Below are 27,728 nucleotides of genomic sequence, written 5' to 3' on the forward strand. Positions count from 1 at the left end.
TATAAGGTGCTAGCAATGTACTGTGTCTCATTCTGGCTGCTGGATTTATTCAAGTGTGCTTGATTTATGTGTATTCACTGAACTATATAGAGTTTTATACTTTTGTTTATGTATATTTCAATAGAATATTTACGTTAAAAATTACATGTAGTTAAAAATATACTAGTCTCCCATCATACAACTACTCTGTATAAGTAAGTCTGTTTATTATCTTGACTATGACCCCTATTGAAAAGACAAAATCTTCAGAGGATTTTCTTTGGCATCAAATTGACTTTATCCCATGCTCCCCCAAGCACAAGCTATCTAAGCATGTTGTACCAAGTTTTACGCCATATTAAATGACCCACTGGAATCAACAGTACATCGAACATGCATCAAATGTGCAAATGTAACAAAAATAAACTTCACACGCTGTTCAAAATATGGCTGTTCAAAATCTAGCAGAAGACCTGTGAACACCTCATGTGTAACATGCTACTATGACACATCAGTTGAGATCCAGTCATCTAACTCTATCTTCAATATGTAAAACCTTGAGCGTGGGATCCCTGGGTGGCACAGCGGTTTGGCGCCTGCCTTTGGCCTAGGGCACGATCCTGGAGACCAGGATCGAATACCACGTCCGGCTCCCGGTGCATGGAGCCTGCTTCTCCTTCTGCCTATGTCTCTGCCTCTTTCTCTTTCTCTCTCTCTGTGTGACTATCATAAATAAATAAAAATTAAAAATAAAAAAATAAAAAAATAAAAAATAAATAAAACCTTGAGCGTTTTTGGAGCTGGGAAGGACAGGTAGGTAAATTTTACCTGATTAGAAGTATATTATAATCTAGTTTGGTACAAAAGTAGTAAAAATTCTGAAGGTACCTATGTCACAGGTTAAACAGGCTTTTGTGAACTTGCTAATCACCATTTATTCAGCATTTTAATCAATTTACCAAATCTGATTGCACAATCCATAATTGGAAAATCCTCTTGCATTTGTTTCTAACTTGATAGTAAAAACATTAACCATTCTAAATGATCTTTAGTTCATATTAAGATATTACAACATAGCTTACTGATATACTCTAAAGGCAAAACTTTACATTTACACTTTACATTTACTCAAACTTAAGCTTTCAAAATTATGAAGTCAGACTAATTATAAATTAGTTATATTCAACTCAAATAAAAGTGACTCATCAGATTCTAAGTCAGGACAAAAGTAAAAGACTGATGGTCTATGTGGTATTATTTGGCCAGGATGGGGTGTTTTGTTTTGTTTTTTTTTTAAGATTTTATTTATTTATTCACACACAGAGAGAGAGAGGCAGAGACACAGGCAGAGGGAGAAGCAGGCTCTATGCAGGGAGCCTGATGTGGAACTCCGTCCCAGGACTCAAGGATCACGCCCTGAGCTGAAGGCAGATGCTCAACCACTGAGCCACCCAGGAATCCCAGGAAGGGGTGTTTTAAATTCAAATTTTACTGCTTTTAGGCTGATGTGCTTTGATACTTCTTGTCTTAAACTAGTTATCTGCCTGGCCCATAAAGTCATATCTGAAGGCTTGCTACTATCTCCACATGGGAGAGCCACATATAAATATAATCTTAATCTCTACCTCAGTAGACTCATTTGTTTAAAAAAAAAACTGAGAATATTTATTACCTGAGAACTTTTATTAGCAAGCAAGATAATATGAAGAAATTGTTTTAAGATTTTGAGGGGTCCCTGGGTGGCTCAGTCAGCTAAGAGTCTGAATTCAGCTCAGGTCATGATCAAAGGTTCCTGGGGCTGAGCCCCAGATAGGGCTCCCTGCTCAGCAGGGAGTTTGCTTCCCTTTCTCCCTCTGCCCCTCCACACACACCCCCCCCACTTGTGCTCGCTCACTCTCTCTTAAATCTTAAAAGGTTTTATTTATTTGAGAGAGCGAGAGAGAGAGAACAGGCACATAAGCAAAGGGAGGAAGAAGGGGAGAGGGACAAGCAGCCTCCACACGAAGCCCAGAGTCCAATATGGGGCTCTATCTCACAACCCTGAGATCATGACCTGAGCCAAAAATCTAGAGTCTGACACTCAACCAACTTAGCCACCTCAGGGCCCCTAACATGAAAGTTAAAACACTTGAAGATGACATTTTTTTTTAAGATTTTATTTATTTATTCATAGACACAGAGAGAAAGAGGCAGAGACACAGGCAGAGGGAGAAGCAGGCTCCATGTAGGGAGCCCAATGTGGGACTCCATCCCGGGTCCCCAGGATCACACCCAAACCGCTGCGCCACTGGGGCTGCCCAACATTATTTTATAGATAAGGAACCTGAAGTCTAGTCAGTCAAATAAACTTGTTCACATCTAATTCTCTACTGCCACCAAGGTTCATTTCATATATCGTTTTATATACCTCACAAGGTGATACTTAACAGAAAGCAGAATTTTGTATTTGAAGAGGACAGCGAAAATGCTCTCTTCTCATCATTACTGTCAACTCTTCAGACTCACTTCAGGCTCATAAACATACTACTTCAGTGAAATGATTTTAAGTTCCCTACTCTCATGTCTGCTCTATTCCCAATGAAAACCAGGTAGAAATCTTCTGAGTGACATTAGGGTTTTTTGTATAAGTATAATGTAAAGATTAGTTTTTAAGTCATTCTCCCATTAACTGGAAAAGAAATCTGCATATAATTTGGATATTAGCATTCTATCAATAAACTGAACACGGGATAACAAGTCAGATTGGTCTAAAATTATTATTTTAGTTATTTGTGATGTTAGAAGAAGAAAGCTGGAAATTCTCATTCTTTCAAATCCACTGCGGACAAGAGGCCAAGCTGTACATAACACAACTCATTCAAATCCAACTTGTAACCAACCCAAATTCAAAGTGGGATGGGACCATCAGAAAACATAATAAATATGTTCAGCTTTGCAAGCAAAGATACCATATCAGGAATAGCATGTAGATACTTATGTAACAAAATAAAATAAATTTTTACGTTTTAATGCACAAAATTCAAAATATAATATAGAGATCTAATAAATTCAGCATTACTTAGTAAATAGTAAAGAAACCTTAGTAAATAAAGTGTTTTGTAATACAGGTCTAAAGAATTACAAAATACTTTTTTTTAAAGTTAACATTTTGCTTAACTGGGAGGACGTAATTAACTTGCCAAAAGTAAAGGGGTTTCCTTGCCTGGCTAAGGAATAAACACTCACAAACCTACCTTGATTTTATTTCTTTATTTTTAAGAAAGTCTGCCATGATAAGATATTCCATTTTAAATTTTCTGATTTATAAATAAAATCTTTAAAAAAAAAAAGTGACGCCAGGGTGGCTCAGCAGTTGGGCAGCTGTCTTTGGCTCAGGGCATGATCCTGAAGTCCCAAGATAGAGTCCCACATGGGGTTCCTTGCATGGAGCCTGCTCCTCCCTTTGTCTATGTCTCTGCCTCTCTCTCTCTCTGTCTCTCATTAATAAATAAAATCTTTAAAAAACTAAAATAAAATAAATAAATATTCTGATTTCCCCATCCATTGTTTTTCCCATGAGTTGGGAAGGTCATGAGAAGTACTCAGTCTGCTTATGTACTTTTAGTCGAGCTACAGTAGAAACACTTTGCCATCTAATTGGAAATGAAACAACCCACACTCTACTGTGTCTTCAAAGTGTGACATTTGAAATCCACTTTTCTCATTTGCAATGATAGGTACACACTGGTAATTAAAATTTTTTTTGGTAAATGTCATGTTACAGTCACACATATGCCTAACAAGTTGTAACTGCATGATCACTGCAACTTGTAGTGCACTTTTAAAAGAGAAGCACAATCAGTCCACACAGTCTTTGTCACAACTAATCATTTGCCACTGTAACGTGAAACCAGTCACAGAAATACATATAAACAAATGGACATAGGTGTGTTCCAAAAATTTTATTTATAAAACACAAATTTGAATTTTAAATAATTTTAACACGTCACAAAATATTCTTCTGAATTTTTTTCAACCATTTAAAAATCATTCCGAGGGGGGGTCCCTGGGTGGCTCAGCGGTTTGGCACCTGCCTTTGGCTCAGGACGTGATCCTGGAGTCCCAGGATTGAGTCCCACACATCAGGCTCCCTGCATGGAGCCTGCTTCTCCCTCTGCCTGTGTCTCTGCCTCTCTCTCTCTCATGAATAAATAAATAAAATCTTTAAAAAAATAAATAAATAAAATAAAAAATAAAAATAATTCCTAGGGGCACTTGGGTGGCTCAGTCAGTTATGCATCTGCCTTCAGCTTGGGTCAGGATCCCAGGGTCCTGGGATCAAGACACATGTCAGACTCCCTGTTCAGTGGGGTATCTCCTTCTCCCTCTCCCACTCCCCTTGCTTGTGCTCTTGCTCTATCTCTCTCTCAAATAAGTAAATAAAATCTTTTTTAAAAAAATCATTCTTAGCTCATGAGTCATATAAAAGCAGGCAGCAAGTTAGATTTGGCCCATGAGCCATAGTTTGCCAACCCTTGGTCTAGAGTGAAATCCAACAATTAACAAGCACAGAACCCTCAATCAGAATTGTATTGCCTTACTCAAGAAGAAAGAGAACCAAGGATTATCCACTGTCTGAAGAAGACTCCAGGACAAAGAGATCAACATATCAAGGGAAAAAGTTAGAAAATAAAGTCAAGGTCTTTCAGAACATTAGCTGACATAAGAAAACAAAGAGAAGGAACACCTAAGGAAAAAGACAGGAAAGAGTGTGACCCCTTGAGTGTTAACATCCAAACAATAATAGTTCCAGAAAGAATGGAGGGAGAGGAAATTAGGTATCCTTATAAAAAAAATATATTTAAAATTTAAAATCTTGTTACTATAAAGATTATAAGACTAAAATAAAAAGCACAAGAAACTTTTAAAAACAATTAAAGAGGGAAAAAAATCAATAGAGGCACATCACTTTATTTTAATGAACAAGGATAAAAAGATATTAAAAGGTTCCAGAAGGGCACCTGGATGACTCCTTTGGTGGAGCATGCAACTAACTCTTGATCTCGGGGTTACCAGTTTATTTTTTTTTTTAATTTTTTATTTATTTATAATAGTCACAGAGAGAGAGAGGCAGAGACACAGGCAGAGGGAGAAGCAGGCTCCATGCAACGGAAGCCCGATGTGGGATTCAATCCCGGGTCTCCAGGATCGCGCCCTGGGCCAAAGGCAGGCGCCAAACCGCGGCGCCACCCAGGGATCCCTGGGGTTACCAGTTTAAGCCCCATATTGGGTATAGAGGTTACTTACAAGTTTTTTTAAAAATTGTTTTATCTTAAAAGGTTCCAAGAAGAGGCAAATAAAGCAAAACCCAACTGGAGTCATACAAAGAAACAAAATCAGACCAGTATCAGCAACACTGATTTAAGACTGGAAAAGCAGTGTCTTCAAAGCTCTGAGAAAAAAAAAAAATTTAACCTAAAATTCCATATCCAGTCAAGCTACCCTTTAAGCAGTAGAATGAAATAAAGAGAACATCAAATATGCAAAGGCAGGGGAGGAGAGGGCACCTGGGTGGCTCTGTTGGTTTTGGCTCTGGTCATCTCAGGGTCCTGAGATCCAGCTCTACATCTCAGCAGGGAGTTGGCTTGAGATTCTCATTCTCCCTCTCTTTCTGCTCCTCCCCTCATGCTCTATTTCAAATAAGTAAATGGACAAATCTTTAGGGAAAAAAAAAATGCAAAGGCTCACGGCACCTGGACGGCTCGGTTGGTGGAAGATGCAACTCTTAATCTTGGGGTTGTGGGTTCAAGCCTTATGTTGGGTACTAAGATTACTTAAAAATGAAAAAATGCAAAGGCTCGCAAGTTTTATTCTCAACTCTTTCTTAGGATGAAAACATAGGGGAATAAACAAACAGGGAAAACATAAGAGGCTAGGGTATGTGTAAAGTAATTGAAACCAAGATACTCTTCATAAAGTAGCTTGAAGGATTATACCCTTAGTTGGAAAGGTGTTTATGGGGACCCCTGGGTGGCTCAGCAGTTGAGCGTCTGCCTTTGGCTCAGGGCCTGATCCAAATTCAAGGATAGAGTCCCACATCAGGCTTCCTGCATGGAGCCTATTTCTCCCTCTGCCTATGTCTCTGCCTCTCTGTGTCTCTCATGAATAAATAAAATCTTTAAAAAAAAAAAAAAGGAAAGGTGTATATGCAAATAATAACAGTAAATTTTAAAAGAATAAATCTGACCAATAACATACAAATAAAATTGTCTGTCCACTGCCTGGGTTCAAAGCAAGGAATTCTCTCCTGAGAATTTCCAAATACAGCAAAGCCTATAAAGTACACCTTAAATCAACATCTGTCAGTTCTAAGAAATGCTAAATTAAAAATTAACTTCAGTGATTTTGCATTGGTGGCACCTCACAGAAGCAAAAGCAAAATACTCTCTGGAGGGTGGTTCCCACAAACCAGATGTGGCAAGTTTCATAAAGAAAGCCCATAAAGAGGATCCCTGGGTGGCGCAGCGGTTTGGCGCCTGCCTTTGGCCCAGGGCGCCATCCTGGAGACCCAGGATCGAATCCCATATCGGGCTCCCGGTGCATGGAGCCTGCTTCTCCCTCTGCCTGTGTCTCTGCCTCTCTCTCTCTGTGACTATCATAAAATAAAAATAAAATTAAAAAAAAAATTAAAAAAAAAAAAGCCCATAAACGGGGATGCCTGGGTGGCTCAGCAGTTGAGCATCTGCCTTCAACTCAGGGCCTGATCTCAGGATCTGGATCAAGTCCCACACTGGGCTCCCTGCAAGGAGCCTACTTCTCCCTCTGCTTGTGTCTCTGCCTCTCTCTCTCTCACTCTGTTTCTCACGAATAAACGAAACGAAACGAAACAAAACGAAACGAAACGAAACGAAAAGAAAAGAAATGAAAAGCCAGCCCATAAAGAACATGCTCAAAATCCCAAACTATAAATACTGGTAACACTCCTTACTATAATCAAGTAGGAAGAACCAAGTAGTAGTAAAATAAGACCTCAAGACCTTCACATAATGTAATTACCCAATATAAATATGAAATCAAAATAATTTTGGGACGCCTTTCACTCAGGGTGTGATCCCAGAGTCCCGGGATCAGAGTTCCACATTGCACTCCCTGCATGGAGCCTGCTTCTCCCTCTATGTCTCTGCCTGTGTCTCTCTCTGTCTCTCATGAATACATAAAATCTTAAAAAAAAAAAAAAAGAAAGAAAAGAAATCAGAATACTTTTGTTATTTTAAAAATACAAACAAATGAAAAACAGCAGCAAACACTGCTAAATCTAATTTAAGGGAAACTATTTACAGTAAAACATGTATGTGTTGTGTGTGTGTGTGTGTGTGTGTGTGTGAATAAAGCATATAGGAATAACTCAAAGAAGATGTGAAAAATCTCTCCAGGGGTCAGGGGGAATGTATATACTATTCAAAAACACAGAAAATTATAGCTAATTGAAAGGCAAATAATGTTTATGAATGGGCAGACACTATATTATAAAGATAACATTTTCTCCCTAATTAACCTGTACAGATGGTCCCTGACTTACAATGGTTCGACTACTTCTCAACTTTCCAATGGTGTGAAAGTGATATGAATTCAGAAAAAAAACATATTCTGAATTTTGATCTTTTCCCAGGCGAATGATATGCAGTACCTATTTTCTCATGATGCTGGGAGCAGCAGTGAGCCATACCTCCCCATTAGCCACATGATTATGAGGGTAAACAACCAACACACTTAAAATCATTCTGTACCCATATAATCATTCTGATTTTCACTTTCAACACAGCATTCAATAAATTACATGATCTATTCAACACTTTATTACAAATTAGGTTTTGTGTTAGATGATTTTGCCCAACTAAAGACTAACATAAGTGTTCTGAACTCATTTAAGGTAGGCTAGGCAAAGTTGTAATGTACATGAAGCTGGGTGTATTAACACATTTGGTTGTTTGCAATTTACAATGGGTTTATTGGGATATAATCCCATCAGCTATTAAGAAAGATCTGTATATTCAAAGGAATTCCAACCAAAATGCTAACAAATTTTTTAAGTGAACTTTCACAGGATTCTAAAATGTGTAACAGCAGGATGCCTATGGGTGGCTCAGTCAGTTAAGTATCCCACTCCTGGATTCAGCTCAGGTCATGGTCTTGCAGTCATGAAATCCAGCCCCACACTGGGCTCTGCACTCCATTCAGAGTCTGCTTCAGATTCTTACTCCTTCTTCCTCCCCCTCTGCCCCTCCCTGCTTGCTCTGCGTCTCTCTAAAAATAAATAAATAGATAAATAAATAAATTTTTAAAGCTAGAAGCACAAAAAGTCAACATCAGTGAAGATCCTCTTCAAGGGACACCTGGGTGGCTCAGCGGTTGGTGTCTGCCTTTGGCTCAGGGCGTGATCCTGGAGTTCCAGGATCAAGACCCGCATCAGGCTCCCCGCATGGAGCCCGCTTCTCCTTCTGCCTAGGTCTCTGCCTTCTCTCTGTCTCTCTCATGAAAATATAAAAGATCTTAAAGATAAACAAGGTATATGTGGAGAGTGAAATTATGTAAATGAACAAAGTTTATTACTTATTATAAAGCTAAAGTAAGATGGAAAAAATGGGGGAAAAGTCAAGTGTATTCGTTATCTATTGCTGCATAACAAATTACCCTCAAACTTAGTGGCTCAAAACAACAATATGTTATCTCACAGTTTCTTCGAGTCAGGAATTTGGGAGTGACTTGGCAAGTAATTCTGGCTCAGTGCCTCTAAAAAGGCTGCAGTGATATGTGAGCCAGAACTGTAGTCATCTGAAAACCTGACCATTCTAGAGAATCCACCTCCAAAGTGGCCCATTCACATGACTGGATATTGGCAAAAGGCCCAGTTTCTCTCCACTTGGGCTTCTGTACAGGATTGCTACAGCGGCAATCATTTTCATCTAGAACAAGGGATCCAAAGAGTAAAGAAACAGCTGTGTGCCTTTAATGACCTAGCTTCAGAAGTCACTTTTAATTCTCCTGTATTTACTCTCTTAGTTTCCCAGACCAGTTCTGAGTCACTGTAGGGGACACTATAGAAGAGTGTAAATACCAGAGAGAGGAACACTGGGGCCATCTTGGAGGCTGGCTACCACACCAAGTCACAGTAGGCTTAGAATAAATGTTCAACTTACATAACCAACAAAGGATCAGTATGCAGAACTTATCAAAATTCTTGTAAATCAAAGTTTTTAAAAATGTGAGCAAGCAGGATGCCTGCGTGGCTCAGTGGTTGAGCATCTACCTTTGGTTCAGGGGGTGATCCCGTGGGTCCCAGGATCGGGTCCCACATTGGGCTCCCTGGATAGAGCCTGCTTCTCCCTCTGCCTCTGTTCTCTCTCATGAATAAATAAATAAAATCTTAAAAACAAAATGTGAGCAAGCTGAAGAAAAATTCTATTTTTTAGATATACAAATAATTCATAAAAGCAGCAACATAAACTGCATATAATAAGCATTCAGGGGATCCCTGGGTGGCGCAGCGGTTTAGCGCCTGCCTTTGGACCAGGGCGTGATCCTGGAGACCCGGGATCGAATCCCACATCGGGCTCCCGGTGCATGGAGCCTGCTTCTCCCTCTGCCTGTGTCTCTGCCTCTCTCTCTCTCTCTCTCTATCATAAATAAATAAAAATTAAAAAAAAATAAAAATAAAATAAAAAATAAAAAAATAAATAAAAATCTTTAAAAGTATTATTCATCAGTACCACATAATTCTTGCTATTTGCTTTAAATATTTTTCTAAAGATAATACATTTATGTTCATTCAATCCTTCTCTCCCCACCCCCATTTACCCCTGGAACCAATGTCCACTCTAGAAACTGGCTAGGGATAGAGGTTCAATTTGTGGCCACAGAAGAGACACACACTAATGTACCCAACACCATGAGCCCAAACTCTGAAGCTGGACTCAGAAAAGTGATGGTCTCAGTCAACCAGTCATAAATATGAAAAAATAAAAAATCAGTAGGCTTACAGTGAGCTATTTACGAAATGTCAACTTCAGTTATTCAGTATAAACATATGAATTTTGCTACCCTCTAGTATTCTATAACCTAACATTTTTCCCAACAACTACATCATTTCCTGATTATCCTTTTTTGGTCTCAGGATCCGTCTTATGCTATTTAATTACTGAGGACCTAACAGAGCTTTTCTTTAGATAGATGGGTTTTATCCATCAATATATATAATATTAGAAGTAAAAATTGAGAATTTTAAAATATTAATATTTCAATAGCTGATAATTCACTTTTATTAAAATTAAATGGTACATTAATTTAAAAATAAAACTGCATGCTTAAACAACATTTTTATGAGAAATAATTATACCTCCAAAAACAAAAAGGTTTTAGTTAAGAGTGGCGTTGTTTTTACACTTTTAAGCCTCTGTAATGTCTGGTTTAATTAATACATTCAGATTGCTGAATATATGCTTTTGCATTTAATCTGTTGTGACAAATTGTTTTGTTGAAGAATATGAAGTGAATAGCTATGTATTTTTAAAAAGGAAAGACTATTTTAATGGCCTTTCAAACAACATTGTGGATATTCTTTGATTGAATACAAAAATATAGAGTCAAGGCATCTGTCTGGCTCAGTTGGTAGAGCATGCGACTCAGTGTCATGAGCTTGAGCCCTGTGCTGGGCATGGAAATTACTCAAAATTTAAAAAATACATACACACACACACAAACACAAAGTGTCTTTCTTTCTTTCTTTCTTTCTTTCTTTCTTTCTTTCTTTCTTTCTCTCTCTCTCTCTCTCTCTCTCTCTTTCTTTTTCTTTCTTTCTTTCGAGAGAGAGAGAGAGAGAGAGAGAGAGAGAGAAAGTGTTTGCAAGCAGGAAGATGGGGAGGGGCAGAAGAGAGAATCTTAAGCAAGCTCCATGCTGTACTCCAAGACATGGAGCTCAATCTCACCACCCTAAGATCATGACCTGAGCCAAAATCAAGAGTTGGATGCTTACCTGACTGAGACACCCAGGCTCCCCTAAAGTATATTTATTTCTTAAATGTCAGTAACAATGTGCAATTTCAAACCATACTGATGAACATTTACTATTCCACTATAGTAATATAGTGAACTTCCACTATGTTAAAATCTACTTGTCTGCTTTACACTTTGAATCTCTTTCCTATGCATAATTTTGTAACATGATGCATTGGTCAACTGGTCATTTGGAAAATACTCGTTCACTGTGTAGATCTTCCAAATGTTGACATTTCATTGCACACTATCAAAAAAAAATTGAAACTTTGATACACTACCCAATCTTATCAGAAAAGCCTACAAATATTGAGAAGCTTTCAAGCTCATGGTTGCACATACAAGTTTATTCAAAAATCCTAATTTTCATTTAAAAGTTCAATCTCTATCACTGGCAGCATATGTTGGTTATTTTCCTTGAATTGACAGGCTCAATTCATTCATTTTTGAGAAAATGGCTGCCAAAGCCACATGTCTGAAAACCAAAGTTTGTCAATCATTGTTTGGTTTTTTTTTTCCCCAATCATTGTTTCAAGTAAAAATTAGTTTCCATGAAAATAAAGAAGCTTATTTAGCTTGGAATTCAAAAGACTGCACAAGTACTTTTCTTCTTATGCTTCAGTCTGCAGCAGAAACATTTAATGCACATTTCCTATTTCATCACACAGAATTCTCAAAAAAAATCAAGATTTAATAAAATAATGTCCTAATGCTTCATCAAAAACAAAATGAAACTAGCATGTTTTTTGCTGCTGTTTGTTTTTACTCTAAGTGTATTGTGGTAAAAATATAATGACTCTTTTTTTTTAAGATTTTATTTATTTATTCATGAGAGACAGAGACAGAGAGAGAGAGAGAGAGAGAGAGAGAGAGGCAGACACACAAACAGAGGGAGAGGCAGGCTCCATGCAGGGAGCTTGATGTGGGACTTGATCCCGGGACTCCAGGAACCTGGGACTCCAGGATCCCACCCTGGGCCAAAGGCAGTCACTAAACTGCTGAGCCACCCAGGGATCCCCAATACAATGACTCTTAATATGGTTTGGAAGCACTATCTTAATCCTTGCTAAGATGCCAGCAGTTTCACACATCACTGCTTTTGCATCACTAATATAAATACCAAAACAGTGAGTAAGGCAAATAATAAGTATTATTATGAAAAGAGTTTTAATTTTGCCAGTGTCTGAAGGGGAATCTGAGACAATCTCCTCAAAATTCTAAGGACCAACTTTGAGAATCACTACTTTAAGGTATTCTCAGTTAGGGTCTGCTAAGAATATAGATAATGAAATAAACAGATCCTTCTAAAATTTTCGGTGTACAGATAGTAGGCCATGTAAAAACTTAGGTCTTACAACATTACATTACAACTCAGAGTTCATGAGTTTTTACATTATAAATTTTAAGTAGCTGGAGAGATTGGAAAGCAAATGATTTTGGCAAGTGTGCTGTACATCACTAGATACCAGAAAAGTCTAGAAAAACACCAACTGAATAGAAGTAGTCATTTAAAAAATGGGGACAAAAATGGGGGACAACTGGAAAATAACAGAAATAATAGTTTTTGGGGTCTTACCATGTGCCAGCACTATTATGAAGCACTTTACAATGTATTAACTCATTGAATCCTCACAATAACACTATGAAGCAGGTTTAATTATTACCCTTGATTTACAGATGTTAAGTAACTTATTCATAGACATTCTAGTAGTAAATGATGGAGCTCAAAAATGAATTCAGGTACTCTGAATCTTGAATTGTGTGCACTTAAACAACCACAGAGCATTTAACCAACCACAAAAGTATTTCAGTTTTCTCTGACACATCTTTAATGACTGCTTGCTGATGACTATATTATCATTCAAAAACTCAAGCTTGTTTATGTAAATAGGGCATTAGAGAAAGTAGGGCCTAAAAAAATCCTAAATAGATAAGCCACAGAACTGGCAAACTGCCATGGGCGGGGGGAGGGACAAAAGAATTTCCAAAGGCTCAAACAGAAGACTCCCCGGAGTGGCTCATAATGCTCAGTGATAAAACACAGAACCACTGTGAGAAGATGCTCTTCACACTACACCCAGAGGTATCCCTCTTCCACTTACCATATTAAGGTTGCCATTTCAGACTTTTCACAGTAAGTTGAAGATTCAGAAATATAATCATTTTTTCACATTGATTCTTCCATCATTTCCCACAAATAGGATTAAAATTATGCAGATAAAAAAGTTGGTATAGAAGACAATACAATCCTAGAATTTTACAGAATAGGAACTTAAACTGTTCCTACTGCAGAAGATGGTAAAAGGCTGTTTAGTGTCTTAACCAAGGTTACACAGCTAATTAACAGCAGAACACAATGCAAGTTACTCTCAATCCAGTTCTTCATACATATCATGCTATCTTGGATATGCCCTACTAGAAGTCTCATCCCCTTCAAGAGTTCATTTGAGTTTGTTCAGATGCATCAATACAAATTTGTATTTCTATTGATACATTACAGATCTATATACCACCCACTACTGACATCAAACCCAACCTGAAATAGAATTTTTTAAAAATGATGAAGCACTTTTAAAAGCTTACTGTTAAGACTCAACAAGTATTAACTAATTTATCTATTTGGTTTTCCAAACACTTCAACAGTAAATAGATCAGCCATTATGGTCAAATATCTAAATTCATGTTTCTTAAAAGTACAGTAGATACCAGAAGCGCACTTACTAAAAATGAGATACCTAGGAGTGCCTGGGTGGCTCAGTCTGTTAAGCTCTGACTCTTGATTTCAGCTCAGGTCATGATATCAAGCCCTGCATTGGGCAGTGGACTCCTCACGGACTCTACTGGAGATTCTCTCTCGCTCTCCCCCCCCCCCCCCCCGTCCCTCCCCATACTCCAATGGACACTCTAAAATAAATGAATAGGGATGCCTGGGTAGCTCAGCAGTTGAGCATTTGCCTTTGGCTCAGGATGTGATCCCAGAGTTCTGGGATCGATTCCCACCTGCATGAGCCTGCTTCTCCCTCTGCCTATGTCTCTGCCTCTCTCTCTCTGTGACTCTCATGAATAAATAAAATCTTTTAAAAAAATTTAAATAAATAAATACTTAAAAATAAATTCCTAGTATCATCCCCAAATCAACTGGGTGTCTGAAACTCTCAAAATGGCATTTTATAAAGTTCTTCCAGTGATTTTTATTCATTCAAGATATTTATTGAACAATCGCTCTACAATACCCTAGTGAGAAACAGAAAAGCGAGTACAAAAGCATTTTATATATTAGCTGTGCTAAGAAGAAAAAAAGATAATAAGGGAGTGACCGACCTGAAGGACTACTTTAAAAAGAGCAGACACAGGATTTTTAGGTGATGAAAATACTCTGTGTCATATTATAGTGATGGATTCATGTCATTATATATTTGTCTAAACCGACGGAATGTACAAACACTAAGAATGAACACTAATGCAAACTATGGACTTTGGGTGATTATGATAGGCAAATGTAGGTCCATCAATTGTGACAAATGTACTACTCTGGTGGAAGATACGGATAACGTGGGGAAGCCGTGCAGGTGTGGGGGCTGGGAATGAATAGGAAATCCCTATATCTTCCTCTTAATCTTGCTATAAGCCTGAAACTACTCTAAAAATAAAGCCTTCAAAAAAAATTTTTTTAAAAAAGGGGAGTCAGAAAAGGCCTTTCTGAGGAGGCAGCATCTGAAGTGAGGAACTCTTCACTCAAGAAAAGTGGTACTTAAACTTAGTGTGCATCAAAATCACCTGGACTTGTTAAAACGGATGGCTGGTCAGAAGGTCTGGAGTGGGGCCCAAGAATTTGCATTCCTAACAAGATCGCAGATGATGTTCATGCTTGCTGCTGGTCCAGAAACCACACTTTGGAGAACCACTGATCTAAAAGGATCAGCTAAAAAATGTGGATAACTTTGGTGTGTTACAAGAACAGAAAAAAAGGCCAGTTAGCAGCAAGGGTAAAATGCACCCGTCACTGTTTGAAAAACACGTAACATGTTGACTTGAGTTACCAGTTATGGCTCTCTAGACCAGAGAAGAAACCAGTGTTCAATAATACCTTACATTTGCAAGCATTTCACAGTATTTTCACATTTATTATTTCATTTGACTTAGTAAGATGTAAGTGAAGGATTAGCTACGTTTTGGAGATAAAGAAACTGAAGGACAGAAACATTATAAACCACCTTTACAGAAAACAATTAAGTGGCAGAACTATGTCCCCTGACCCCAAACCCAGTGTTCCTTCTATAACTTTTTTTTTTAAGATTATATTTATTTATTCATAAGAGACACACAGAGAGAGAGCGAGAGAGGCAGAGACACAGGCAGAAGGAGAAGCAGGCTCCATGTCCGGAGCCTGATACGGGAGTCGATCCTGGAACTCCAGGATCACATCCTGGGCAGAAGGCAGGCGCTACACTGCTGAGCCACCCAGGGATCCCCTAGAACTCTTTTTTAAAGAGCAAAGCAAAGGATACATATAGGAGTTAATACTAATACATTATTTTCTAAACTCCCTGTTTAAAACTATGATGGCTTCCAGGCTTGACTTGTTTTAGCTACTAGTTAGAAAGCAACATTACCTTAAAATGACCATGCTTGGTCCCATCTACTTTTCACTCCTAGCTCAAAAACAAAGGATGGAGAATGAAGAGGGAATTCACAGACTATTACTCTCTCTCTCTCCTGCATAAATATCAGAGAGCCAATTTCATAACCTCAGTCTTCCAGCCACATCAGTCAAACACAATTCTCATCTTGTGTTTCTTCTAAATCTCTCATCTAATCCAGGTAAGAACACTGAATCCCACACATCTCCCTATACTCATGAGGCCATGAGCAGTTAGTTATACACACCCCTTATCCACCCTCCATACACCCATTATCATTTAGTATCTTCACCATCAAATCCTTATTCTTAATGTAACATTCTTACCTGTATGTCTCAATAATACTTCAAACACAAAACATCCATAACTGAAATCATTAGATCCTCCTTTCACCACAAACACATACACACCTGCTTCTGTTCCTGAATTATTTGTATTAAAAGCACTGCTACCCACCTAACAAGAAACCTGGAACTCATCCTAGACACATCCTAGTCTCCCCCACACCAATCTCAACACCTCCCAACTTATTTCCATGGCTACTTAATATTATTTACTACTATTAATTAAATAGCTGCCATTTCATTACTACCATGTACTAGTTACCCTACATACACCCTTCATTCTATCATAACCCCATAACCACATGAGATAGGTAATTTTGTCCTTGTTTCCAAACTGAAAAAATTAAGGCTAAAAAAAAAAAGTCATCTATCCAAACCATACATGGGAAGTAAAAAGTAGACACCCTCACAAAGTCCATACCTTTCCCCCATATCAAAATGCTTCCTTAACATGTTATTAGTGCTTTATTAATTCCAAATGCTCATTTCTCTATAAACTGTCAAGATTCCCGTCCTCCAGCCCTGCCTTCCCTTCCTCTTCGATATGTGATCTTTTTGGATAACAAAAGTGATTCTTTTATCCTCTTGATAAAAAAGCCCTTGGGGCGCCTGGGTGGCTCAGTGGTTGAGCCCCTGCCTTTGGCTCAGATCTTGATCCTGGGGTCCTGGGATGGAAGTCCTGCATCAGGCTCCCTAAAGGGAGCCTGTCCCTCTCTGTCTCTCATGAATAAATAAAAATCTTAAAAAAAAAAAAAAAAAAAAGGCCTTCATGGACACCTTGTCTACACTGTACAAGACATATTTTACAGGATGAATCCCAAACCCTTTAGTACAGGTCAGGAATCCTTTACTTGAAGTTCCAAATTTCAAGAGCTTTGAAATGTGAAAGTTTTTCATTAATCTACAACAAAACCCTCCCTGAATTTTAAGTTATTAATGTCTATTCCATTAATGGGATACTTGTATGTTTCACTGCAGAAACATGAATGTGTTTTATAATGACTAGTTAACCTTTAGCTCCAGAGATGTGTAAAGTACCCAGTACCCTGAAAACTCCCAATCCAGTGAACTCACCCTTCAAGAAACCTGCTCAATGGTTTCCTTCTCAATAAAGTTCCCCGGACCTCCTGATTTGTCACAACCACTGTACCAAGTACCCACCACCGCTGCTGTTGGCAGGATATGTGTTTCACCTATAGGACTATGAACGAGCCCTTCACTCACTATTTTATTCAATCCTAATACACTGTCTGGATCAGTAAGGGCTCATAATTTACAATGAAACCCAGCTGTCTTTAACTCCCAATTCCCTTCAAAGCTCATTTCTCCTTCACCCCTGAACCTGAGGATATTTCCCAAAACATGCAGGCCCTTCAAAGCTCTTCCGATTCCAGAGTTCTCCTTCCCAATGTCATCCTAAAACTACTTTCCATCAGACGGCTTCTCTCAGCCCCAAACTCTCCAATACCCTTTATCCGCCCCTATTCAGTCCCTAGTCCTTCTGTCCCCCTAGCCTCGAACGTGTCAAGTCCTTCCTTCCACGGCAAGTCATCCTCACAGCCCTTACTGCTTACCTTACTCCCTTCTCAGTGCCTCTCCCGCTACAGGCCTCTCCTCCCTCAACACTCCTGCAAAGCGGTTTCCAGCCCCTCTCCTGCCTCCGTCCGAGCCCAGCAGCTCCGAACCTGCGCTCGGCCGGGAGTCCACGCCTTCTCCGCCAGGATCCGCACACCCGAACCTCCCCTGCGGCCCGTGTCCCCTCCCCCCGCCTCCAGCCGCCGGCACCCCTCCCTTCACCCTCCCCTTATCTCTGGCGGCCCACCTTCTCTGGAAGGCGTCCCGGGGCCGTGTCTTTCACCTCTCGGACCCCTCGGGTTCGCTCCGGCCCGAGGAGCCCCGGGCCCGAGCACCTCCGTCCCCAGACCCTCCTCGGCCCAGACCTCGGGCAGGGCCTGCCGCTCACCTTGCTGGATGTCGCCGTTGCTGCCCCCCGGGATGGGCACGCTGAGCTGGCGCTCCGGCTCGGGCAGGCAGCGCAGGCAGAAGGAGTGAAGGCAGGGCAGCAGCTTGGGCTCCGCCTCACGCCGGCTCTGCAAGCTCTGCTGACACACGGCGCAGGTGTCCAGGAGCGAGGCTGGCGGTCCAGGAGGCGGCCCCGCCGACGGACCCGGAACGGGAGCCGAGGCTGGAGCTGGGCCCGGCGTCGCTACCGCCCCCCCGGGAACTCCAGGGCCCACTGAGGCCGCAGGGGCTGAGGCAGCCGGGGCCGAGCCGGAGGAGGCCGCGGACACCCCCCCGTCGTCGGGCCCGGCCGCGCCGCTCTCCGCGCCCGCCCTGCCGCCTTCCTCCTCCTCCTCCTCTACCAGCACCGCGGCGAGAGGCGGCTCCGCCTCCTGCGCCGCGGGCCCGGCGGCCCCGGCAGTTACCGGCGCGCTACCGCTGCCCCCGCCGCCGCTCTCAGCCTCGCCGCCGCCTTTGTTTTCCGCCATGTTTTCCTCTTTGAACCCGCCGGACCGCCCCGCGCCGCCCGCCGCCCGCGCCGCCGCCGCCGCCGCCGCCGCCCCCAGCCCCAGCCGCAGCCGCAGCGAGAGCGGCAGCCGAGAGCGAGCAGGCAGCCGAACGAACGAGAGCGCGCGCGCACGCGGCGCCCCCGCCCTCGCGTCGCGCGGCTGAAGGAGAGCGGGCGCGGCGCGCGCACGTACGCACGGACGTCCTCCCGAGGGAGGCGGGAACTCGCGGCGCGGGCGGGGAGTCGGCCCCGCCCCCTCCCCGACCTCCGGCCCCGGCGTGCTGCGTCCGCGCGGCCGCCCTGCTGCTCGCGGGGGTCTTTAGAGCCAGCGGCCGCGGACGCCGAGCAGCGCTTAGTCGGCGGCAGTGGTTGTGGACTCGGACGCAGCGGCGGTGCGGGGCGAAAACCGGGAAAGGGTAGGAGGCGGGGAGGCCCGGACCGCTCGAGCCGGCGACTCCCGGGGGGCGCCGTCCCCGGGGGCGGGCGCGTCTCGGCGCGAACCTCGCTCGTCGCACGGTCGGACGCCGCAGCCCGCCGGCTCCGAGGCGCGCCCCTCCTGGGGCTCCGTGCCTGTGCCGGCCGCGTTCCTTTGGGTGGCTGTGCCATGGGGGAGTCGTGAAGAGGGGCCTTCCTCTGGAGGCCTGCCAGCAGAAATAGGCTGAAAAGATCCCGGGAGGAAGAGACTCTTTAGCGGCTATTTTTAGCTTCTTGAGGTGATTGATTCTCAGACGTTGCTACGTATCAGAAAACCTACTGAGGAGCTTTTTCTTTAAGATTTTACTTATTCTTGAGACGCACAGAGAGAGAGGCAGAGACACCGGCAGGGGGAGAAGCAGGCTTCCCCCAAGGAGCCCCTTGCGGGACTGGATCCTGGACCCCAGGATCACGCCCTGAGCCACCCAGGCGTCCCCTGAGGAGCTGTTCAAAGCAGAGATGCCAGGGCCACACCCCAGACCTGCAATCAGGAAGTGAGGGTTGTGGGGGAGGGCTGATGGATGTTGAAAAGTCGCTTCAGCGGATGCCGTGGTGCATCGCTATCATGTCCTGAGAGTCTCACTTAAGTGTCTTGGGGGGGGGGGGGGTCCAAATGCCCTAGTGATATCGGCAATAGGCGCTTTCAGAAAGGTTTGTCTTTATTTGAAAACAAGTACTGGGGAGGTTTACGTGGAGCAGCGGCTGTTTTAATGTTGGGATCATGAAGTGCTTGCCTTCTGACAGTGTTCCCAAGGAACTGTTAACTCTTTGAGCTCGTACAAATCCTTAAAGTAAGCCACCTCGAAACATTTTTTTATCTCTTGGCTCAAAAATGCCGACCTCTTGGGATCCCTGGGTGGCGCAGCGGTTTGGCGCCTGCCTTTGGCCCAGGGCGCGATCCTGGAGACCCGGGATGGAATCCCACGTCGGGCTCCCGGTGCATGGAGCCTGCTTCTCCCTCTGCCTGTGTCTCTGCCTCTCTCTCTCTCTCTGTGACTATCATAAATTAAAAAAACAAAAAAACCGACCTCTTAACTATGTATTGGGGAGTGTTTTTAGAGATTACAGCAGAAAGCAAAGGAGATCTGTGCCTTCAAGGAACTTGCAGTCTAACGGAGATTGACGGCAAATTGACAGTAAATTTATGCCAGGGAGTGATAAATACTATGAAGACCAAATAAGAGTAAAAGAAATACGAGATGACTGAGGAAGGCCTCCGCTGATAGATGAACAATACTTGTGGGTTCTTGCAGAAGAGTGTACCAGGCAGAGGAACAAACAATAAGTACAAATGATCTGAGGCAGACAGGGATTCTTGGCTTGTTAGAGGAACAGGGAGGAGTCAGTGGGCCTTGAGTGGTTTGAACAAGGGAGACAGACAGTAGTAGAATATGAGATAAGAAAATTAAGGGGGCCAGGTCATAGACAGAAATGATCCTCAATTTTTTAAACTCCTGTGCCCTTGAGAACAACTTTGACAAATTATTTTCTCAAACCTCTGTAAGTAGTTGACTCTGAAATATTTCCTCATGCATGTTAGTTGCAAAGAGTGCAGTTACTGACATTTTGGAACGCTGACATTTTAAAATTGTTAAATTACTTTTAAATCTACCCAATGGAAAAGTAAACACTACAGTGGTTTAACAAACACCGCCATGCAGTTTAAGCACCAACATCCATCAAAAAATATATCTCGGGGGCGCCTGGGTGGCTTGTCCACTAGCCTCCATCACTTGACTTTGGTTCAGGTCATGAATTCAAGGGTTGAGATCCAGCCTCAGGCTGGGCCCAGGGCTCAGTGGGCAGTCCGCTTGAGATTCTTTCTCTCCCTCTGTCCCTCCCCCTGCCAACTCACGTGCTATCTAAAAAAAAATTTTTTTATGTATTTTGTTAAACATGGAAAAAAATAAGTTGTTACTGGGAATGTCTTAATGAGATGGCTGATAGTTTTATTTTTCAACTAGTTCATGTAAATCTGGATGTGTATAACATTCCTATGAAGAGACAGGGTCTGGTGTCAATTCCATTTTTCATTTTTATAGATGTATTTTAAAAATGCATTAAAATAAATAAATATATATATATATATATATATATATATATATATATATATATGACATTCTCTTAAAACTATTCTTAACTTGGGGCACCTGGCTCAGTTGGTTAAGCATCTGCCTTGGGCTCAGGTCATGATCCCAAGGTCCTGGGATTGAGCCCCATGTCAGGCTCCTTGCTCAGCAGGGAGCCTGCTTCTCCCTATCCCTTTGCCCCCAACTTCTGCTTGTTCTCTCTCTATGCTTTCTCTCGAATAAACAAAGTCTTAAAACAACAACAACAAAAAAATCTATCCTTAACTTGTACCCATTGGAAAAATTTCCTCTGCTGGAGCATCCAAGGACTACTCCTAACCTAGTTTTAAGATGCTGGGTGGGATGGGAAGGCTTGGATGAGTTTTGAGCAAAGACTCAAAGTAGTGAAGAGTCACTATGACTGCTTCCTAGAGGGATCACATGTCGGGGTTCAGAGCAGAAGAAAGACCAGTTAGGCTGTTACTAGAATAATAGTCAAAGAATACTGGGTGTTTGGACCCCCATGGTATATGTGCAAATGATGAAATATACTGAGTATATATAATAACAAATAAAGAATTTTCTCCAAATTCACTTTAAATAAATAATGGGGCTGAATCTCTCAACCAAAAGTTTTGCTTCCTTGAATTTTTTCTTAACCTTTTGATGCCTATCACTTGCCTTTATTTATTAAGAGCTAGTATAAAAGTGTTTTTGAAAACTACATAATTTTCTAGAAATTACCCTTTGTGAAATTTACTGTGTGCTCTGAAATGGCAATCCCTGGAATTAAACTGTCACACAATATTTGGGGACATTTAAATATGCCCAGGTACATCTTGAGACACCTGGCTGGCTCAGCGTGTGACTCTTGATCTTGGGGTTCTGAGTTCAAGCCCCATGTTGGGTGTAGAGCTTATTTTAAAAATAAATAAACCGAGATGCCTGGGTGGCTCAGTGGTTGAGCATCTGCTTTCAGCTTAGGGTGTGATCCCAGAGTCCCAGGATCAAGTCCCACACGGACTCCTTGTGAGGAGCCTGCTTCTCCCTCTGCCTGTGTCTCTGCCACTCTGTCTCTCATGAATAAATAAAATCTTTAAATAAATAAACCAGCAGACAGACACCCGGGTATGTCCTTGATTTGCAATAGTAGCTCAGAAGTCTTAGGGGAAAAACTGAAATCATTCATGAGGCTGAGACACCATATACACAAACCTGTCAGATGGAGAATGCATAGCATAGAGGCTGAATATATACCCTGGAGGCAAAATGCCTGATTTGAAGCCTGGTTCCTCCACCTACTAGCTGTATGATAACTTAGTTAACTTGCCTTAGTTTCCTCAATTGTAAAAAGGTGTTTGATCCTAGTAGGACCTACCTTAAGTTTGTTGGACAAACACTTGTAGAGTACTTATAGTACCTGGCACATTACAGTAAACCTAAAATGAATGTAAAAGTAGACCCAAAGTTCCCTAAAGGGACTGAACTGGAGAGAGAAACAGGTACCTAAGAAAAATCTCAAAAAGAGAAATTATGCTATGTGCTGAACTGATCAGTGAATATAAGTAGAGGTTGTGTCCAGCTATTCCCCTGGCCAAGGCTACTTTTTACTTCTGACCCTCTTGCACGAGCATTATGAGAAAAACAATTCTGAAATAAAGGAGAGCTATCTGTAGGTGCCTGGCAGCTCTGCCATACAGAAAACCTCCCCTGAAATTCTTGGTAACCAGAAGCGGAAGGAACTTTCCAGTTGTCCAGAAAAGAGGAAGAGCACTAGAAGTGAATGATGTTAGATAGGTGAACGATGGGGATCCCTGGGTGGCTCAGCGGTGTAGCACCTGCCTTTGTCCTAGGGCGCGATCCTGGAGTCCCATGGAGCCTGCTTCTCCCTCTGCCTGTGTCTCTGCCTCTCTCTTTCTCTCTCTCTCTCTATCATGAATAAATAAATCTCAAAAAAAAATAGGTGAATGATGGTGAGAGCATAATCCATTGGCTGGGCACAGGAGGTTTATGATAAGACAGCAGCCCAAGAGGAGCATGAAGACTTGTAAGGGCAGGTTCTACAGCTCTGGGGCAGAGCAAACATGGTCAACAGAAGGAGCAGAAGAGTGCCTGGGTGCCAGCAGAGGAATGCTGAACTGTCCTTGAGATTTGGGGCATTTCTTGAATGTCATACTTATGAGTGAGCAAAGCCAACAAGTCTTGAAGGTGGAATTTTGTGATTTAAAGTTCACTTCTCGGGATCCCTGGGTGGCGCAGCGGTTTGGGGCCTGCCTTTGGCCCAGCGCGCGATCCTGGACACCCCGGATCGAATCCCACATCGGGCTCCCGGTGCATGGAGCCTGCTTCTCCCTCTGCCTATGTCTCTGCCTCTCTCTCTTTCTCTCTCTGTGACTATCATAAATAAATAAAAATAAAATAAAATAAAGTTCACTTCTCAACATAGATTCATAGGCACATGCACCTTGGGCTTAGTGAGATGTCCAGCTTCAGAGTAGGAACCTTCCTAACACAATTGTTGAAAGAGGAAATAAAAAGGGGTGATATTGAGAAGAACAAGATTTTTAATCCAGAAGTGAGTCTAGTGCCACACTGAGGAAAAGGAAGACCAGCACAATAATCCTCATGGTTTATTTGGGTAGAAGACCAGTCAGGCCCCTGGATTCACTGACACCAACAGAACAAAGGATCACCTGAGGAGAGGTATAGAGTATCCCAAAGTAGTACATACCTGAAACAAAAATAATTGGCTAGCATTAAGAAGGCCAAAAGGGCAGACTTGACAGCTTATCTCAAAAAAGCTATTAATGAGGGATCCCTGGGTGGCACAGTGGTTTAGGGCCTGCCTTTGGCCCAGGGCGCGATCCTGGAGACCCAGGCTCGAATCCCACGTCGGGCTCCTGGTGCATGGAGCCTGCTTCTCCCTCTGCCTATGTCTCTCTCTCTCTCTCTCTCTCTCTCTCTCTCTCTCTCTCTCTCTCTGTGTGACTATCATAAATAAATAAAAATTTAAAAAAAAAGCTATTAATGAGTATTAAATAGTTGGCCACTGCCTTATTTCTTACAAAACAGAAATGTTGGGATGCCTGGGTGGCTCAGCGGTAGAGCGACTGCCTTTGGATCAGGGTGTGATCCTGGGTCCAGGGATTGAATCCTACATCGGGCTCCCTGCATGGAGCCTGCTTCTCTATGTCTCTGTGTCTCTCATGAATAAATAAAATAAAATCATAAAATCTTTTTTTAAAAAAATGTCTTAACTTCTTTTAAGAGTACATACTTAAATTGATCTCATGCAGGGACACTTGGCTGGCTCAGTCTATAGAGCATGTAACTCTTGATCTTGGGTTCCTGAGTTCAAGCCCCATGTTGGGGGTAGAGCTTACAAAAAATTGACTTCATACAGTAGAATTCTGATCTTGAATGGCTAATAATATTTTTGTTGGACAGTTCTGATTTAAATAAAACTGGCTTATGGCTAAATTAATACAATCAGCTTTTTACTTTTTTTTTAAGTTTATTTATGATAGTCACACAGAGAGAGGCAGAGACAGAAGCAGGCTCCATGCAGCAGGAGCCCGACGTGGGACTCGATCCCGGGTCTCCAGGATCGCGCCCTGGGCCAAAGGCAGGCGCCAAACCGCTGCGCCACCCAGGGATCCCTACAATCAGCTTTTTAAATTTTGGTAGCAATTCAAGTCAGCAAGTGCTAGCACTGTTTTCCCTTCTAAAGATATAATTAGATTTGATTAGTAATATGTTTAACTTTTTACAAAGATGGTGAATGCCATCTCAAACCTTATAGGAGATTGCTTTTTTAGATTTACATAGCTGGTTATATTAATATATTTAAATACTGAGGAAATATCTTCACTGCCTCATAGAACTAAGCAAGACTCATCTGTCTTTCAATCAGTGTTCATTAGGCTGTTTAAGAGCTGAAGATAAGGTAGTAATGTCCCGTTCATCTTTTTTTTTTTTAATTTATTTATTTATTCCTGAGAGACACAGAAGCAGAGACATAAACAGGAGAAGTAGGCTCCTCACAGGGAGCCCCATGTGGGACTTGATCCCTTTACCAGGATCACAACCCAAGCCAAAAGCAGAGGCTCAACCACTGAACCATCCAGGTGTCCCCAGTTTATCTTTTCAGTCTTAACTATGCAAATTAAAATTCCCTGTATCTAAAATGTTGCCTTTTACTTAATGAAAGGCACTTTAGTGTGATTTATGTATAATTTCAGAGAATATTTAACACTTCTCACATTTTATAAATAATCTATAAGATCACATGCTTTTAAAAATCAGCATGACAGATCTAATAGCAAGTTACACTTTGCTTTTAAATCCTTTATTATCTAAGTAAGACTAAGTTATAATTCAGGATTCTTTTGGAATGCCTGGCTGGCTGAGTTGGTGGAGCATGCGACTCGATCTCAGGCTGTGAGTTTGAGCCCCACGTTGGGTGTAGAAATTACTTAAAAGAAAAAAAAATTAAAAGCTATCTTTAAATAGCACAGGGATGCCTGGGTGGTTTGGTGGTTGAGCCTTTGGTTCAGGGCATGATCCTGGAACCTGGGATCAAGTCCCTCATTGGCTCCCTGCGGGGAGTCTGCTTCTCCCTCTGCCTATGTCTCTGCTTCTCTCTGTGTATAAATAAATAAATAAATAAATAAATAAATAAATAAATAAATAAATAAATAAATAAATAAATAAATAAATCTTTAAAAAAAATAAACAGCTATTCACAAACAAAATAGTAGAACTCCTATGTATACATATGACTGGTATTGGTATTTTTGTCAAGTCATTAGATGGATTAAAATAGAGGATATAACCATCAGCACAGATCTGTAAATTATGTACTCAGAAGGCTTAATATAGGGATCCCTGGGTGGCGCAGCGGTTTAGCACCTGCCTTTGGCCCAGGGCGCGGTCCTGGAGACCCAGGATCGAATCCCACGTCGGGCTCCCGGTGCATGGAGCCTGCTTCTCCATCTGCCTGTGTCTCTGCCTCTCTCTCTCTGTCTCTCTGTGACTATCATAAATAAAAATTTAAAAAAAAAAGAAGGCTTAATATAACAAAAATCATAGATAATGAAAAAATAAAGTTCACCATCAGCATTTTATGATGTTGTTCAAAGTACACTTCAAGTTCCAGGTTCTATGTTGTCTGAGTTGAGAAGTACTAGTACCAATTAAAAGGAAATGATGGCAGAGTTGAGCCTAATTGCTAACTCTTGTTTTTTCTGTATTTCTAAGGCCTTCCAGGAGCACATTAGTAATCTTAGTAATAAACATGACATTGAAACAGGAGTTTACAATTTACAAAGTACTTTCACGTACATTATCTCTTTTTTTTTTTTTGAGATTTTATGTATTTATTCATGAGAGAGACACACACACACAGAGGCAGAGACATAGGCTGACGGAGAAGCAGGCTCCTCACAGGAAGCCTGATGTGGGACTCAATCCCAGGACTCCAGGATCATACCCTAAGCCAAAAGCAGATGCTCAACTCCTGAGCCACCCAGGTGTCCCACATTATCTCTAATTCTTGCATCCAGTAAGATACATCCCAAATTAGACAATAAAGAGACATCACTTGAGTTTACCATAATGTATTAGCTGCTGTTACACAATAAGGTTTTCATTTTTCTATTTTAACAATACTGTGATAAACATTATGATGAATAAATCTTTGCATGTCTATAATTATTTCTCTTGAATATACCTAAAAATAGAATCACTGATTCAACAAGTATACCCACTATAAAAGGTTTTTTTTTAATATTTTATTTATTTATTCATGAGAGACACACACAGAGAGAGAGAGAGGCAGAGACACAGGCAGAGGGAGAAGCAGGCTCCATGCAGGGATCCCGATGTGGGACTCAATCCCGAGTCTCCAGGATCACGCCCTGGGCCAAAGGTGGTGCTAAACCACTGAGCCACCTGGGCTGCCCCTATAAAAGTTTTTAGTAAATAAATTTGAAGGCTTCCTTTTAGGTTATCAGATAACTAGATTGTTTTTAAATGTATTTTGCTACTATAAATAAGGTGGAATTAACATGCATTCTTTTCTTCAAATTTCAATTTGTTTCTCCAAAAATCTCTCCTTACAGAGCACTCATCCCTCAGTCCACCGTGGCCTGGCTTCCACTATCACAACCAAAACACCTCTTGATAAAGTCATCAGTGACCTCCATGTTTTGAAATCCAGCAGACATAGTTTAGTGCCTAAGCTTATTCATCTTCCGTGGGGTTTAACACTGTTGGCCATTCACCATCTGGAATCACTTAACTTCCTTGGCTTTCATGACACTCCACTCTCTTGGTTTTCCTACTACCTCTTAGACTGCTGTTTCTCTTTCTTTTTTTTTTTTTTTTTTTTAAAGATTTTATTTATTTATTCATGAAAGACACAGAGAGGGAAAGAGAGAGGCAGAGACACAGGCAGAGGGAGAAGCAGGCTCCATGCAGGGAACCCGATATGGGACTCAATCTTGGGTCTCCAGGATCACGCCCTGGGCCGAAGGTGGTGCTAAACCACTGAGCCACCTGGGCTCCCCTGCTGTTTCTCTTTTGCAGACCTTGTCAGGGGTTCCCAAGACCAGACAAGAAGAATTCACAGGACTCAGGAAAGCTATTATACTCATGGTTATGGTTTATTACAGTGAAATGATAC

The 27,728-nt window shown here is 41.6% G+C and overlaps 1 protein-coding gene across 2 annotated transcripts in view; it reads right to left on the reverse strand.

Moving 5' to 3' along the window:
- TRIM33 (tripartite motif containing 33) overlaps window positions 1-18,503 on the reverse strand; it is a 123,101-nt gene extending 104,598 nt beyond the window's left edge. For both annotated transcript variants that reach the window (XM_055312497.1, XM_055312496.1), the window contains exon 1: window positions 17,955-18,503. In XM_055312497.1, the coding sequence (XP_055168472.1) occupies window positions 17,955-18,480 (526 nt within the window). In that variant the 5' untranslated portion in view covers window positions 18,481-18,503. The remainder of the gene's footprint in view (window positions 1-17,954) is intronic.
- Window positions 18,504-27,728: the final 9,225 nt, after the last annotated feature.

Source organism: Nyctereutes procyonoides, unplaced genomic scaffold (assembly GCF_905146905.1).
Source record: "Nyctereutes procyonoides isolate TBG_1078 unplaced genomic scaffold, NYPRO_anot_genome, whole genome shotgun sequence".
NCBI lineage: Eukaryota > Metazoa > Chordata > Mammalia > Carnivora > Canidae > Nyctereutes > Nyctereutes procyonoides.